This window comes from Phyllopteryx taeniolatus, chromosome 9, assembly GCF_024500385.1.
Source record: "Phyllopteryx taeniolatus isolate TA_2022b chromosome 9, UOR_Ptae_1.2, whole genome shotgun sequence".
In the NCBI taxonomy this organism is placed as follows: Eukaryota; Metazoa; Chordata; class Actinopteri; order Syngnathiformes; family Syngnathidae; genus Phyllopteryx; species Phyllopteryx taeniolatus.
The window spans coordinates 7,773,980-7,791,263 of NC_084510.1; the positions used below are offsets into that span (position 1 = coordinate 7,773,980).

The window sequence follows — 17,284 nt, forward strand, 5'->3', positions numbered from 1 at the left end:
TCAATAAACTGTTCATCACAACCTCTCAGCCTCCGCCTGTTCTTGGGTCCAGCCTCCATCCGATCGTGACATTATTATTATTAATAATTAATAAATTAATTATTTACTTAATTAATTAACCAATCAATCAATCATCCTACTGGCAGGCATAGCTATGGCATGAAGGATCGGGGGTGGGGATAGATACATGAGGCCCACGGAAATATTTAAGTCACCAGCGGTTATCACCAGCTCATTCTGTATTTTATAAGAGTACCCGCTCACATTGTCTGTTGCCACACTGACAAAGAGCAGTGAAAATCCTCCAGTCATGCACAGATTGCCTCGTCCTCTTTGGCACACAGATGTCTCCTTGTGAGACTGTCATTTCACCTCGTTTAAAAGAAAGGAGAGGAGTCGCTTTGATTGGACATGAGTGGAATTGACATTGCACTGCAGATCAAATCCCAGATTACCCTATTCCTATAGGAAACATTAAGTATTTAGGTATCAATATTTCGTCAAAACTCACAGAGATAACCAATCGAAACTACACACCACTTCTGGAAAAAAATATCAGCTGATTTAAAACGCTGGAATAACTTGCCTATATCATTACTGGGAAGAACAGCTACAATAAAAATGAAAACCTTACCTCAAATAAATTATTTATTTTCAATGATTCCATTTAAACCAACATTTAAATGGTTTCAAACCCTAGATTCTGCTGTAATCAAAAAATGTGAAAAATAGAATCAGTCTATCCACTCTTCAGAAAAGTAAACAGGAGGGACGCCTAAATGCTCTCAACTTTAAACACTATTATTTAGCTAACCAATTACAATACCTCTTCTTGGCTAGAATTGGAACAAATAGACTGCAACAACATCAAACTCCCCAAACTCCCATTCATTTCTACTAGTCTTAAACGCCATAAATGTTTCAAGAATCCAATAATTGCATCCACCTTAACAGCTTGGTGGCAAAGTTTAGAATCTACAGGATCTCAATTAGCATCCAGTATGCTCTCTCCAATCTGTCATAATCCAGATTTTGAAATGAATAATATTCCTCTTCATTTTAGTACATCGGAAAAACATGGAATTAACCACCTACAACAACTATTTAACAATAATGTTTTAGGACACGTGATGAACTTTGCAAGAATTCCAAATAACAGCCGGAAACTTTCTTCAATACAATAAATTAAAAGCAGCAATAAAAAAAAGAATACCAACACTGCAGCGCACCCTCGAACTGCTGGAGTTTGTCAAGCAAATAATGAGGCTTCTCCCGCAATGTAAAATAAATCACTCAAAAGTTTATAATTAATTTCGTGTAGTAAATCAATGTACTTACCAATCACCAAATGGGAAGAAGACCTCCATTTCTGCTGACCATAACTACTGGATACAGATTTGTAACAATACGTTTAGAATGACAAAAAACACTAATCTACAGTTTATACAATATAAAGTGCTCCACAGAACATACTTTCCTCAGTACACTAAAATGGGCTTCTCTCCATCTAATATATCCGTGCAATGCACCAAAAATACCCCAGACACCTATTTTCATGCTATATGGGAATGTACACCAATTCAATGCTTTTGGTCTTCGGTTATACAAAAACTCTCAAATATATTTTGAAATGCAGGATTCCACTTTCCCCAAGATTTTGCATACTTGGCGACTTAAGCATAATTGACCTCCATAATAAATATTCATAATCATTACTTGTCGCGTTAGCTACCGCTAAGAAAACAATTCTATTAAACTGGAAAAACAAACAAGCTATTAACATCAATGCTGCAGGTCTGGGTGGGGTGGCCCTCTTCGTCGGTGGTTGCCGACCTGCAGGAGCCATGCCTCTTAATCACTCTCTTAGCACACACTTACACCACTCACTGTATATATTTTTCTCACTAATCACATCTGGGCAAATACACATATCAAATGGTTCCTGGGATATTTGTATGGGTGTGGGTGTCAGATCGAGTTTCAGCATGTCTGTGCTGTTTCCCGGTCCGTGTGCCCTGCCCCTCTGCCCTTTGGTTGGCTTGGGGGTGGCATTGGGTACCTACGGCCCCCACTGGGTGGTCGGTTGTCAGGCGCCTCGGATGGGCAGGCGGACTGGCCTGGGTCCTTCGGTGTGGGACGTGTCCCGTCCGCCGGTCTGCTCTCGGGTGGACCCCTGGGCCTGATCCCACCCCTCGATTGATTGGGTGGGATCCTCAGCCACCGCGGTGCGGCCACAGCAATTACAGGACACTTCTGTCAGTCTTTGTGCAAGTAAAATGGTGTCAATTCACTTGCATGTATCCGCAGGCACACACCCCTAGGACTCTTTCACTGGGTGTGGAGTCACGCAGTTAATACGACAAATAACTCATGAATATGCAAATCGCTTGTGTATCCCCTCACTTATACACTCGTCCTGTTTACTTTTATAATTTACATAATCAATCCCGATGGCACGGTGGCCGACTGGTTAGAGCGTCAGCCTCACAGTTCAGGCCGGAGTGGGGTTCAATCCCCTGTCCGGCCTGAGTGTAGTTTGCATGTTCTCCCCGTTCCTGCGTGGGTTTTCTCCGGGCACTCCGGTTTCCTCCCACATCCCAAAAACATGCATTAATTGGGGACTCTAAATTGCCCGTAGGTGTGAATGTGAGTGCGAATGTTGTTTGTTTGTATGTGCCCTGCGATTGGCTGGCTACCAGTTCAGGGTGTACCCCACCTCCTGCCCGATGACAGCTGGGATAGGCTCCAGCACGCCCGCGACCCTAGTGAGGAGAAGCGGCTCAGAAAATGGATGGATGGATGGATGGATAATCAATCCCACTACACTTCAGTTGTATGGCCAGGTTCACGACCCTTGTCCTGCATGCTTATTCTCCTGTCCTTGTCCTGTTCTATCTTGTCCTGTCCTTCCCTCACAGGGTGTAGCACTACAGCCCCATGCAACACTCATATTTAATGTTTCATTGTTGTAGATGATGTAATGATTTACTTCTCTCATCCTGTGTACAATTAGTGCTTTGTCTTTTGTCTTTTTTTCTCTCTCCCTTCTAGAAACTTTTTTCTGTTCGACTGATCAAGTCTGATTTTCAATAAACCTCAATTATAAGCGGAAGCATCAAAACTCCACTGTGACACAGTAAAAATGTTCTGGCATAAAAGGGATACAGATTTTCAGCCGAACAGGACAAAAAAAAAAAAAAAAAAAAAAAAGACCCACAGATTTACGCTGCCCCCTGCGCCAGATTTACAAAATAGACTCCAGGATGTCTACTTTGTGTTATTTAAGGCTGGAAACCCACATAACTTATGAACCCCTGTACTGTTTGTTCTACATCCAACATCCATTTTCTATATCACTTGTCATTAGGGTCATGGGTGAGCTGGAGCCTATCCCAGCTGACTTTGTGATAGGGGCAATTAATTTCAATGGGGAAATTTTTTTGACATGTGAGTAAATGGAGTTACTACGGAAGTGTATTGTATTCACTTGGATAAAAAAAAAAAAACTCCTGTTTTTCTGAGTAATATTTTTTAGGGCTTTGTTTTTCTGACTATTTTTTTCTGTTTTTCTGACTAATTTTTTTCCCACCTGTTTTTCTGACTATTTTTTTCTATTTACGCTTACGCTTACGAGGTTGGTCACGTCACGAATTAAACTCATAAGTCAAGATACCACAGTAGGACATCAATAGGTACAGCTTCATGATCAATACTGTAGATTTATTTACAAAAAAGTAAAGGTTTTGCAAAATGAAATGTAGCTGAATTTAGATTTAGTTGAAGAGGTTTTCATTTAACAAAATGTTTATTATATGAATATGATAATATACTAACAAGTGTTTCTAAACATTTAAGCGCCCTTTATAACATACACGAGAGGGACACATATTTGAAACACCTCCGATGCAGTCCAATTATTAATCAATGCAGATTTTAACAACAACAATGGACCTTTGTTAAATCAAACAAAACTGAGCAGATTTGTCTTAACTGCAGATTGTTTGACTTGTTTTCGATTAGATTAGAATTTGCAAGTGCCCCAATAGGTGTGTCTGGTGAATGAATGTATAACATACTGATGCTTTGTCCACCAAGACTGATCTTAAGGTTAGATAGGCCTTCTGTCTTTGGAAAACATAAATACGATACAAATGTTGCCTTAAAATTTTGAAGCTTTTTTTTTTTTACTAATTATTCCTTCCACATTTTCCAAATGGACGAGTGTAAAAATACGTTTTGCTTTGATGGATGACAGAGGTACAATACTGGAGGAAAGTCCAGTATCTCCCCCGGCCGGTCGGCGAAAGGACGGCCCGCCTCACCTCGGTGTTGCCCGCCCCGTGGGTGTGTTCTCCACCGGCCGGCCTCCGCATCCACCTGCTCCCGCCCCGCCTCTCTCCAGTCAGGAGTGGCCAACTTTTCGTGAAGAACCCACGCTGCGTGCCTGGACCTCTTCCACCTCGGGGACTTAATAGTTTCACGCTGCTTTCCACCCCAGCAAGAGATGTGGATTGTGCTGCTCGCCTTTCGCGCTCTGTCAAGACTGAAGTGAAAAAAAAAAAAAAACAGCCAACAACCTTTTTCCTTTTGAATTGTTCATTTTATTGTCATGCTGATATAGCCACGCGGAGGACGCACAGGTACACTGTTGCCTCTAAACAAGGACCGTTCAGTATCAGCACCGGCCGGGATTTAAGTATTATTGAACTCAACTTGGACTCGGAAGTGATCGTTATTGGATTTTTTGTTTTGTTTCTTCTTCACTGACTGCCAATAGTGGATCTGAAGTTTTGGCCTTTAATCTAGACGCTGTGATAGCCAGGTAGGGTTTTGTTTTTCGGTTACAATGCTTGCCGTCATGCCATGTTGACCGTAGCTGCAATGTATTTAATAATATTCGCTGACATCAACTATTTGACTACCTCCCGTATATATTTTCAATTTGACTTGAGTAGTATTTCAATAAGAGAGTGTTCAAACTATGAATGAAATGCTGTTGTGCCGCTTTTCAGTTGAACTTGTGCTCTTAATACCGCACCAGACTGTTTACTGTTCTGTCGCCCATGTGTAGCCAAGCCTGTCAGTCTGTCGCACAAACGTCTCAGTTTAGATCCCATTTCGGCAACATTTTACATCCCACCTTTATTATTTTCACCCTCAGCCTTTCATATTTAATGGGATTTTAGAGGAATGGATCTAATCATCCTGGTAGGGATTTATAAGGGAGTGAGTCTTTAGCAATTTGGGAGATTGATACCTCCATAATGCGGCTGCTTTAATGTACATATACTGTACATAGAGTAATTAATGATTTATTATTTCCAAAGCTGAAATGTTTTGTTTACAGAGGTGCCCCAAATTCTACTTATGGTGAATGCATTTAAATATACAAAATACTAAATGTGAATAGTGGACATGTTTACCTTTTCATGGATTCCCTTGAAAAGAGTCAACCTCCTACTCTCCTCACTGTCATCTGCTCTCAGTGCCTTGTTTGATTTCATCTGCTGGTGTGAAAGACTTGGCTTCTGTCTGAGAATAAACAGCTGGCTGGTTAACAAATTGTCAATCAAAAACGGGTTTAAACAGCTGGTTTTGCTCATAAATCCACTCTGGCAAGGCAATTTGGGAGCCCATAGTCTTTGCAGACTTTTGAAAAGTGGACACCAAGTCCAATTGTACAGGGTGTATGGCAGAACGATAATCCCAATTACTGTATAGGGTTTAGTCGCTTGGGTCACTGTGCTGTCTGGTAGAATTGTGTGTGTGTTTTTAAAAAATATATTATTATTATTTTTAATTCATCAGACACCAGAGATGACAAATATTTGTCCCAAATATATTGCGTTTTTTCTCCGGTTGCCATCACTATTTAACCAAATGTATCATTGTTGCTGGCAACCACTGTATTGTTAGTAAGCAAATGTAAACGATATTTTATTTTCACTCGTGCCATCCATGCATTGTATGTCCCAAGTAACCATGAGGACATGTTATAACATGCTGTTAGGTGAATACATATTGAGAATTGTTAGATTCAAATTATGTTGTTAGATAGGAATGTGCTTCTTTTTTTATTTTATTTTTTTGTGGAGATGGAAAACACACACACACACACAATTTTGTTTGCCAAACGGAAATGTATAACAAATCTCCAAAAGCTTGGCTCAGTTCCATCTGCCTTCATTGACTGTGTCAGGCGTCCAGTTTAAGTTCAGGGCTGCGTTTCCAAAACCTGCAGGGATGAGCCCCGCGGGAGCCACTGTGTTGAGATTGCACATAAATTAATAATAAAAAAATAATAAATAAAAAATAAACGGGAAAAAAAATCTGTAAGATTTATAATATGTAGGTTTTTATCTCATGGGCTCAATTTTGTTCCTGCAGATTGTTTATTTTTTTTGGTTAAATCACTGATTGTGTGCTACTGGAAGTTGATCGGCCATGCAGCTGCACAGTCTGTGGACAGTCCACACCCTGCTGGCACTGTGCAGCTTTGCTCTGGAGAACCCATTGAGCAATGACCCACTGGCTGCACCTCGTGTCTTCGTCTCCTTCAAAGGTAAGACCTGTTAATGTTTAATTACATTTATTTATTTCCCTGACTTGTTGCAGACCATTATTTTTACAGTAGTTTACATTGCTGGGTAGCGACTAACACGGGCTCAATGCTTCATTAAAACCCCCCCTGAGATTGACACGCAACAAGTTTGGACCCCACCACCCTCAACATGACTCTGAACTTAATAAGCACTGTAGGAATTTGATGGAATAGGATGGATGTTTCTCACCTCAATCCATCCCCCTCTGTTGTTAGTCTTCCTTTTATTCCACCAATTTTTGGACTCCTGTGTGCCTGCTAAAATTTGTATAATTGGAGTCTTTTTGGTTTGAATAATTGTGGAACTGCATAGGAACTTATAACTCAGACTGTCATTTTAAAATGGCCTGAAAGAATGATTTGAAAGGGTACAGATTATCGATACCGAATTTACTTTTGAATGCTTGTATATAAATAGTTGGGGCTCTAGAGTGCCTGCCCACTCTTGAAGTCTAACATTAAACAACCCAATAAATCTTTAGTTGTCTGCCTATTTCCGAAAATGTGTCTGAAATACGAAGCAATTGGCCTAATTAACATAACAACCATCCCCACACCGAGTTTCTCAGCATATGACTAGGCAGCAAGGCTCTAGAGCAGGTGTGTCAAATTCATATTTGTCGCGGGTCACATTGTAGTCACGGTTTCCCTCAGAGGGCCGTTGACTGTGAAACCATGTAACTGTTTAGTCACCTCATAATACTATTACATACACACAACAAATTGATGGCTACCTAGTTTTGAAATCAGAAGTCAAGGGTAATAGTTTGTTCAACTGAGTTACTGTAAACAGTAACAGTAACTTGCAATAGCTCAACAATGCTATTTATTACATATGAGAATTTGAGCAAGAATCATTTGCTTTCGCGGGCCACATAAAATGATTTGGTGGGCCAGATTTGGCCCCCGGGCCTTTAGTTTGACACCTGTGCTCTAGCGCGAAAGAACCATTTGAAGCGGTGGGCGAAGCACCATCATGTCAATGCCAAAAGGTTAGCAGAGCTGCATTAGGTTTTCTGGGGTTGACAGATGAGTGTTAGATAAAATGTTGGCGTCTGATTTAAAAAACAAAAAAACAAAAAAAAAGAAATAAAAAAAACTTGATTGCTTGGTTAAGTTGTTGGTAGGACAGGGGGCAAATGGTGTTCGTGTTTGGCAATGTGTCCATGCACCACAAAAAATGCTTTCATTGTCTTGGACGCTCGCTTGTTTTCCACACTCTGGGCTTTGCTTCGTAAAAGTAAAATCAAGCAGCCTTATGCAGTGCACACTGCCGCTGAGCTGCGAGAAAGAGGAGATTGCCAAACGCCGGCCGGAACGTGCAAACACTCGCTCGGTGAGATCCATCTCACTAGTTGTCTATCTGAATGAAAGCCAGACTCGCCATTGGCTCAGCACTATATGGGGCGAGATTGCATTAGAAGGCCCTAAAACCGCTTGATTTTGGCAAGACAAGAAAAATGATGTAAAAAGTGTGTATTGTATATTATTCTTGATGCTTCTGGTATTTTAAACACAGCATATCACAAACATTTTAAGACACATGGAAACTGTTTTAAATTTTGAAAAAAGTTGCAGAATACTGTATGTCAACTTTAATTTGCTGGCCTTGTTCTGACCTTTAGTTGTTAGTTGTAATAACCACTGTATCTGTCAAGGTGTATTTAGAGAAACAAAAATACATTTGAGACTGTTGTCTGTTATACACAGATTTTGATAAGTTATACACTATTCATCTTTTCATTTTCTGTACCGCTTATCCTTACTGGGGTCGCGGGTGTGCTGGCGCCTAGCTCAGCTAACTTTGGGCGAGAGGTGGGGTACATCCTGAACTGGTCACCAACCAATTGCAGGGCACATATAGACAAACGATCATCACACTCACATTCACACCTAAGGGAAATGTAGATACTTCAGTTAACCTACCATGTATGTTTTTGGGATGTAGGAGGAAACCGGAGTTTACCCGGAGTAAACCGCACACAGGCATGGGGGGAACATGCAAACTCCACACAGGAGAGGCTGGATTTGAACCAGGGTTCTCAGAACTGTGAGATAGATGTGTTAACCAGTCGGCCATTATGCCGCCGAGATATACACTAGTTTCAGATAATTAACTGCAGACTGTGTTTAATCACATTTCTTACATTTCCCTGTACAATTAAGGGAGATAATATGATGTGTGTAATGGCTTTCTGGCCATTATGTGATCATTCCCAGGCGATGTGTATTTTATGGTCTGCGTTTGTGTGTTTGTGGCTGTACAGAAGAGGTGAGATGGATTTTGTAGGGGTCCACCATATTATCAAGAGCAAATTGCCAGGATCAGTCAAGCAGAGCGAGATCCCTGAGGCTCGTCCAGCTCTGAGATCAAGCCTTTGATTAGCATCAAGAGAAAAGCAGAGGAACTGAGCAGAAGCGCCCCTGTTTGCTTTGCTTTCCATTTCCCAGCACTCCCTCGAACAAGTTGACTTAATTAAGTGGACCCGCACGATTCATTGTTGAAGTCGTTTTCCTTCTTTAATCAAGGAGGATTTAACACATCAGTGAGCACATCCTGAGCCCAGCTTTTTTCATATTTCATTTGAAGTATCATTTTAGAAAGCTTTTTACACGCAGCATGTGTTTTTTTTGACAATTTTATGTTGTTGTGCCTACTTTGTGTTTGTGTGGGCTTTTTGATCCATAGAAACCGGTTCATAGTGAAGTTACTTATTAGATGCTTTAAAATTGGCACATCTGTGATGGATGAACTGAAGTAAGATAATTTGCTGTCTGCGGCAGGCACGACTGTGGTTTTGGTTTAAAAAAAAAATACAATTAAAAATAAAAAAAAAGGCTGGACTGCCTTGCCTACCTGGTTGTTTTTGGCTCTCCAGTCAATATGAATTTCACAGTCGACTGAAGCTTTTTCTCTCAGAGGAATGCACCCCCTACATTCAATATTGCAACTCTATCTCCTTTAATTGCTTTTTGAGAGGCCCATGTAGTCCTCACCTTGGCAAGCTGGCTGTACTTCCTCTGATGCATCATGATGTGGAGTTTTGGCTTTAGCAAGGTGCTGCAACTTCAGAAGAATAGTGTTGTAAATTTCTTGTTTTTAATTATTATTAAGCCTTAAATTGATGCTTTAAAGTGTCTGAACAACATGCTCGCTGTCAACTAAGTCAGTAGCTGAAAAGCCTGGGGAGGTAATTCCTATTAAGTCTTCTTTTTTGGGTGGCTTTTCTCTGAAAGTAGTAAATGGGATCAAATGACATTACAATGGCTTTCAGTTGTGCACATGACACTCCAGTTGTACATTATGACAGGGCAATCAATGCATGCAGGCAATGAATGATGTTGTAACAAAAATGTGAAACTGTTCTGTGAATGTATGTTTGAAAATGTATCATCTCCAACAAGCCAAGAAGGTCTGAGGGATAAACTTTAGACGTAGAACTTTGTCAATGAAGGAGGTGCAGGAGTGAAACAAATCAATCCACAGTTAATCAGTTGACACTTTAACATGAGTTGAGACAAGACTGCTGTCGCCAACAAGTCCAGAAAGACGTATTTTATCAAGAAAGTAAATGTGGAACTTCTAAAAATCTGCAAATTTTGAATTCGTGAGTAAGAAATAAGGCAACCAAATTATGAAAAGACAGGCTGTCAGGATCTTTGGGGTCAATCATAAACGATCACCGACCAACCGTCTTCCCCCCCTCCCGTTTGTGTTTATATATATATATATATATATATATATATATATAGGCAGCATTTGGACGACTGTCCATCATAATACGGCCTAGCCTGTGTGGAGTTCGAATATTCTCCCCGTGCCCCCGTTTTGAAAGTACCATTTTTTGATTGATTTCATCTGACACTAATTTTTTTTTTCTGCAAAAACTGAGAAGTAAATGTTGATTTCTTCACAGTATTCTAATTTTTTGAATTTCTGATTTTGTGGATTTTATGAGCTGGTAGCCCAAATTATGTAAAAATAAACAAATAAATACTTGAAATTGTTTAAATTGTGGGCCCTGAATCTATAATGTATGATAATTTAACTTTTTGAATGGAATTATGGAAATAAATCAACTTTCCATGATATTCAGTTTTTTTTGGAAAGGGTCTATATAAACAGTGGGTATGGAAAGTATTCATCCATCCATCCATCCATTTTCTGAGCCGCTTCTCCTCACTAGGGTCGCGGGCGTGCTGGAGCCTATCCCAGCTGTCATCGGGCAGGAGGCGGGGTACACCCTGAACTGGTTGCCAGCCAATCGCAGGGCACATAGGAACAAACAACCATTTGCACTCACAGTCATGCCTACGGGCAATTTAGAGTCTCCAATTCAGGCATGTTTTTGGGGATGTGGGAGGAAACCGGAGTGCCCGGAGAAAACCCACGCAGGCACGGGGAGAACATGCAAACTCCACACAGGCGGGGCCGGGGATTGAACCCGGGTCCTCAGAACTGTGAGGCTGACGCTCTAACCAGTCGGCCACCGTGCCGCCGGAAAGTATTCAGAACCTCTTAATTATTTCACTCTTTTTTATATTGCAGTCATTTGCTAAAATCATTTAAGATAATTTTTTCCCCTCATTAATGTACACACGGCACCCCATACTGTACACACGGCACCCCCAAAATTGTTGAAATTTTTGCAGATTTATTGAAAAAGAAAAACTGAAATATCACACAGCCATAAGTATTCAGACCCTTTGCTCAGTTTTTAGTTGAAGCACCCTTTTGAGCTAATTGCAGCCTTTAATCTTTTTGGGATTGATGCAACAAGTTTTTCAGACCTGGATTTGGGGCTCCTCTGCCCTTCCTCTTTGCAGATCCTTTCCAGTTCTGTTAGGGTTGTAAACGTTGGTTGACAGCCATTTTCAGGTCTCTCCAGAGATTCTCAATTGGGTTTAAGTCAGGGCTCTGGCTGGGCCATTCAAGAACAGTCACGGAGTTGTTCTGAAGCCACTCCTTCATTATTTTAGCTGTGTGCTTAGCATCATTGTTGTTGAAAGGTGAACCTTCGGCCCAGTCTGAGGTCCTGAGCACTCTGGAGAACGTTTTCGTCCAGGATTTCCCTGTACTTGGCTGCATTCATCTTTCCTTTGATTGCAACCAGTCGTCCTGTCCCTGCAGCTGAAAAACACCCCCACACATGATGCTGCCACCACCATGCTTCACTCTTGGGACTGTATTGGACAGGTGATGAGCAGCGCCTGGTTTTCTCCACACATACCGTTTAGAATTAAGGCCAACAATTTATATCTTGGTCTCATCGGACCAGAGAATCTTATTTCCCACCATCTTTTTTATGTTTTTTTTTTTAGCAAACTCCATGCGGGCTTTCATGGGGACAGTGCCTCTCGATTGGCAGACCGAGCTGGTGGTCCCCCTTTTTAAGAAGGGGGACCGGAGGGTGTGGTCCAACTACAGGGGACGCACACTCCTCAGTCTCCCCTGTAAGGGCTATTCTGGGGTTCTGGAGAGGATGGATAATCTGGAAGTCGATTATCAGATTCAGGAGGAGCAGTGTGGTTTTCGTCCTGGCCGTGGAACAGTGGACCAGCTCTACATCCTCAGAAGTGTCCTCGAGGGTACATGGGAGTTCGCCCAACCAGTCTGCATGTGTTTTGTGGAATTGGAGAAGGCGTTTGACCGTGTCTCTCGTGGAGTCCTGTGGAGGGTGCTCCAAGAATATGGGGTACCGGCCCCACTAATAAGGGTTGTTCGATCCCTGTACGACCGGAGTCAGAGTTTGGTCCGCATATCCAGCAGTAAGTCGGACTCGTTTCCAGTGAGAGTTGGACTCTGCCAAGGCCCCCTTTGTCACCGATTCTGTTCATTACCACATGGACATAATTTCTAGGCGCAGCCGAGGTATTGAGGGGGCCCGGTTTAGTGGCCTCAGCATTGCCTCTCTGCTTTTTGCAGATGATGTGGTTCTGATGGCTTCATCAAGCCGTGACCTTCAGCTCTTGATGGAGCGCTTTGCAGCTGAGTGTGAAGCGGCTGGGATGAAAATCAGCACCTCCAAATCAGAGAACATGGTCCTCAGTTAGAAAAGAGTTGCGTTCCCTCTCTGGGTCAGGGAAGAGATCCTGCCCCAAGTGGAAGAGTTCAAGTATCTTGGGGTCTTGTTAATGAGTGTCGGAAGAATGGCCCGGAAGATTGACAGGCAAACCGGTGCAGCGTCAGCAGTGATGCGGTCTCTGTATCTGTCTGTCATGGTGAAGAAAGAGTTGAGCCAAAAGGAAAAGCTCTTTATTTACCAGTCAATCTATGTTCCTACCCTCACCTGTGGTCACGAGAAAGAACAAGATTTAGCGGCCGAAATGAGTTTTCTCGCCAGGGTGTCTGGGCTCTCCCTATTAGATAGGGTGAAAAGCTCGGTCATCCGAGAGGGGATGAGAATTGAGCCGCTGCTCCTCCGCATCGAGAGGAGCCAGATAAGGTGGCTCGGGCATCTGGTTAGGATCCCCCTGTACGCCTCCGAGGTGTTCCGGGCATGTCCGACCGGGAGGAGGCCTTGGGGACGACCCAGGACACGCTAGAGAGACTATGTCTCCGGGCTGGGCTGGGAACGCCTCGGGATCCCACCGGAAGAGCTGGACGAAGTGGCTGGGGAGAAGGAAGTCTGGGCTTCCCTGCTTAAGCTGCTGTCCCTGCGACCCGACTTCTGATAAGCGGACGAAAATGGATGGATGGTCAACTCTAACCAGATAATGGGCACCACATCCAACTATGTGGGAAAGCCGCATTGTGGGATGTGTAGCTATAGCGAACGGAAACAATGCTGTATGCTGGGGTGATTTGTTGCAGAGGTGACTATGTTGTTGCGGTGTTCAACTGTTAGTTGTGTGTGGCTGAAGCAAATGCCTTGCGTTTGTTCTAAAAGAGTACTAGTTGCTGCATCTTTGGCTGTCAAAGAGGAACTTTTAGCACTACACCTCGGATGCTACACTAGCTAGCTGTTTCTAGCTTCCACAGAAGGACTTCACTGCCTTACTTCAAGGTTTACTGTTTTTTTTAAAGTTTTGTTTTTACTTTCTCTCTTTGTGTGCAGCAATGTTAGGTTTCTTTGGGTGTTGATAAAAGAGTTACACACATGATTGATTTATTATTACTACAATAGTACAAACTGCACAGCAAGACCACAAAATAACTCCATTCTTGTAACTTCCTTGTTTATATCGTAATTATCTTCCTAAAAACACTATCGCTAGCAGTTTTCCTTTTCTTAGAAGCCGTTCTAAGCATAAAAGATACTGCAGGTTCCTTGGAATGAGTGAGGCACAGAGCCAATGATGGTTACGCAGTGCAAGATGAATCACAACAGATCCTTCTCCAGGTCGTTTAAATGACAAATCGAAAATAGTTTGTCAATTTAGGTGTTTTTTCTCCAAAAGTGTTATGTGATCCGATTGGTTTGTTAACCAGGTTGTTTTTAACCTGAGGTTACACTGTACATCAGTCTGCTTCTATACAGCATTAATATGAGAAAGGATTGTGTGAGAGGAGAGGAGTGGAGTGGAGTCTCCAGTCATGCAAGTGCCGTTGTATCTTAAACCCTTTAAGATATCAACTCAGTGTGCCCAGTTTTTTCCCTCTAGTGCTACACTCTGAGGACAGAGTTCCTCCAGCTGCTCCCTGCTTTCACTGCAGATCACAATGTCATCTGCAAACATCATTGTCCATGGGGATTCCAGTCTAACCTCATCTCTCAGCCTGTCCATCACCACTGCAAAAAGGAAGGGGCACAGGGCTGATCCCTGATGCAGTCCCACCTCCACCTTAAATTCATCTGTCACACCTACAGCACACCTCACCACTGTTCTGTTGCCCTCGTACATGTATTATTCAAACATACTTCTCTGCCACTCCAGACTTCCGTATGCAGTACCACAGTTCCTCTCTGGATACTCTGTCATAGGCTTTCTCTAGATCTACAAAGACACAATGTAGCTACTTCTGACCTTCTCTGTACTTTCCCATCAACATCCTCGAGGCAAATAATGCATCTGTGGTACCATACAGAAAATACTCACTTCTGTCCTGAGTCTAGCCTCCACTACTCTTTCCCAAAACTTCATTGTGTGGCTCATCAACTTTATTCCTCTATAGTTCCCACAGCTCTGCACATCAGCCTTGTTCTTAAAAATGGGCACCAGCACACTTTTCCTCCATTCCTCAGGCATCTTCTCACGCGCTAGAATTCTATTGAACAAGCTGGTCAAAAACTCCACAGCCACCTCTCCTAGATGCTTCCATACCTCCACAGGAATGTCATCAGGACCAACCGCCTTTCCATTTTTCATCCTCTTTAATGCCTTTCTAACTTCCCCCTGACTAATCATTGCCACTTCCTGGTCCACCACACTTGCCTCTTCTACTCTCATTTTCCTCATTCATCCACTCCTCGAAGTATTCTTTCTATCTATCTAGCACACTACTGGCACCAGTCAACATATTTCCATCTCTCTCCTTAATCACCCTAACCTTCTGCACATCCTTCCCATCTCTATCACTCTGTCTGGCCAGCCTGTATAGATCCTTTTCGCCTTCTTTAGTGTCCAACCTGGCATACATGTCATCATATGCCTCTTGTTTGGCCTTTGCCACCTCTACCTTTACCCTAAGTCGCATCTCAATGTATTCCTTTCGCCTCTCCTCGGTCCGCTCAGTGTCCCACTTCTTCTTAGCTAACCTTTTTCCTTGTATGATTTCCTGTACTGTGAGGTTCCACCACAAAGTCTCCTTCTCTCCTTTCCTGCCAGAAGATACACCAAGTACTCTCCTGCCTACCTCTCTGCTCACCTTGGCTGCAGTGGTCCAGTCTTCTGGAAGCTCCTCCTGTCCACCGAGAGCCTGTTTCACCTCTTCCCGAAAACACTCGTCCTGTCTCAGCTTCCATCACATAGTTCTTTGCTCTGCCTTTGTCTTCCTAATACCACCAGAGTCATCTTACACACCACCAACCTATGCTGTCTAGCCACATTCTCCCCTACCACTACCTTACAGTTGGTAAGCTCCTTCAGATTACATCGTCTGCACAAGATGTAATCCACCTGCGTGCTTCTACCTCCGCTCTTGTAGGTCACCCTATGTTCCTGCCTCTTCTGGAAAAAAAGTGTTCACTACAGCCATTTGCCTCCTTTTTGCAAAGTCTACCACCATCTGTCCCTCCAAGCTCCTTTCCTGGATGCTGTACTTACCAACACATCTTCATCACTCCTTTTTCCTTCACTAACATGTCCATTACAATCTGCACCAATCATGACTCTCTCTCTGTCTGGGATGCTCAGAACTACTTCGTCTAGCTCTTTCCAGAATTTCTCTTTCACCTCTATATCCCATCCTACCTGTGGGGCATAGCCACTAATCACATTATACATAACACCCTCAATTTCAAGTTTCAGCCTCATCACTCGATCTGATACTCTTTTCACCTCCAAGACATTCTTAGGCATTAGACATTTAAAATAACCCCGACTCCATTTCTTTTGCCATATACACCATGGTAAAATAATTTAAACCCTGCCCATAAACTTGTAGCCTTACTGCCTTTCCACCTGGTCTCCTGGACACACAATATATCAACCTTTCTCCTAATCATCGTCTACCAACTCCCGAGATTTTCCTTTCATAATCCCAACATTCAAAGTTCCCACATTCACTTCTAGGCTATGTGCTTTCCTCTTCTCTTTCTGCCAAAGAACCCGCTTTCCACCTCTTCTTCTTCTTCTTCGACTTCGACCCACAGTAGCTGAATTTCCACCGGCGCCCTGCAGGTTGACGACGTCTGAGGCGGACGTTGTTAACCCGGGCCGCGACCGATCCGGTATGGAATTCTTTGGATGAACGCTCATATTTGTTTGGCAAAGTTTTAACCCGGAAGCCCTTCCTGAACCAACCTTCTGCATATATCCGGGCTTGGGCCCGGCCTACAGTTTGCACTGGCTTGTGCCCCCCATAGGGCTGCATTGGAAGTGTAATTGGCCCCAAAATCTTTAAATTACATTACAGCTCTTTCGTGGGCTTTTATGAGTCTGCTAACACAAACAAAGAGCAGGTAAACAAAGACAGGTGGTCAACGTCACCTTGTAAATATTCACTTTGGAAAGCAGATTTAATGTACAGCAGAGGGCTGCTTTGGAGATTTAACACTGTGAGAATGATCTCTGTAGCCTCAACCTTTATGAAATGTGGTGCGGCTGACACAACCTGGAGCTGAACACGCTCAAGACTGTAGAGATGATCGTGGACTTTAGGAGGCATCCTTCGCCACAGCTGCCCCTCACGGTGTCCAGCTGCCTTGTGTCAACCGTCGAGACCATCAAGTTCCTGGGAATTACAGTCTCTCAGGAGACTCCGTCCTCAAAAAGGCCCAGCAGAGGAAGAGGAAGTGCTGCGGCTTCTGAGGAAGCACGGCCTGCCACAGGAGCTGCTGAGGCAGTTCTACACAGTTATACATTGAATCAGTCCTGTGTTCTTCCATCACAGTCTGGTTTGGTGCTGCTACAAAAAAGGACAAACTCCGACTACAACGGACAATCAAAACTGCTGAAAGGATTGTCGGTACCTCCCTACCCACCCTTGAGGACTTGCACGCTGCCAGAACTAAGACAAGAGCGTGCAAAATCCTCTCGGACCCTCCACATCCCGGTCACCAGCTCTTCTAGCTCCTTCCC

The 17,284-nt window shown here is 43.1% G+C and overlaps 1 protein-coding gene across 4 annotated transcripts in view; it reads left to right on the top strand.

The window, feature by feature from the left end:
- Positions 1 to 4,393: 4,393 nt before the first annotated feature.
- Positions 4,394 to 17,284, top strand: part of sema3fb (sema domain, immunoglobulin domain (Ig), short basic domain, secreted, (semaphorin) 3Fb) — an 85,533-nt gene continuing 72,642 nt past the window's right edge. For all 4 annotated transcript variants that reach the window (XM_061784456.1, XM_061784455.1, XM_061784458.1 and 1 more), the window contains exons 1-2: positions 4,394 to 4,822; positions 6,388 to 6,562. In XM_061784456.1, the coding sequence (XP_061640440.1) occupies positions 6,445 to 6,562 (118 nt within the window). In that variant the 5' untranslated portion in view covers positions 4,394 to 4,822; positions 6,388 to 6,444. The remainder of the gene's footprint in view (positions 4,823 to 6,387; positions 6,563 to 17,284) is intronic.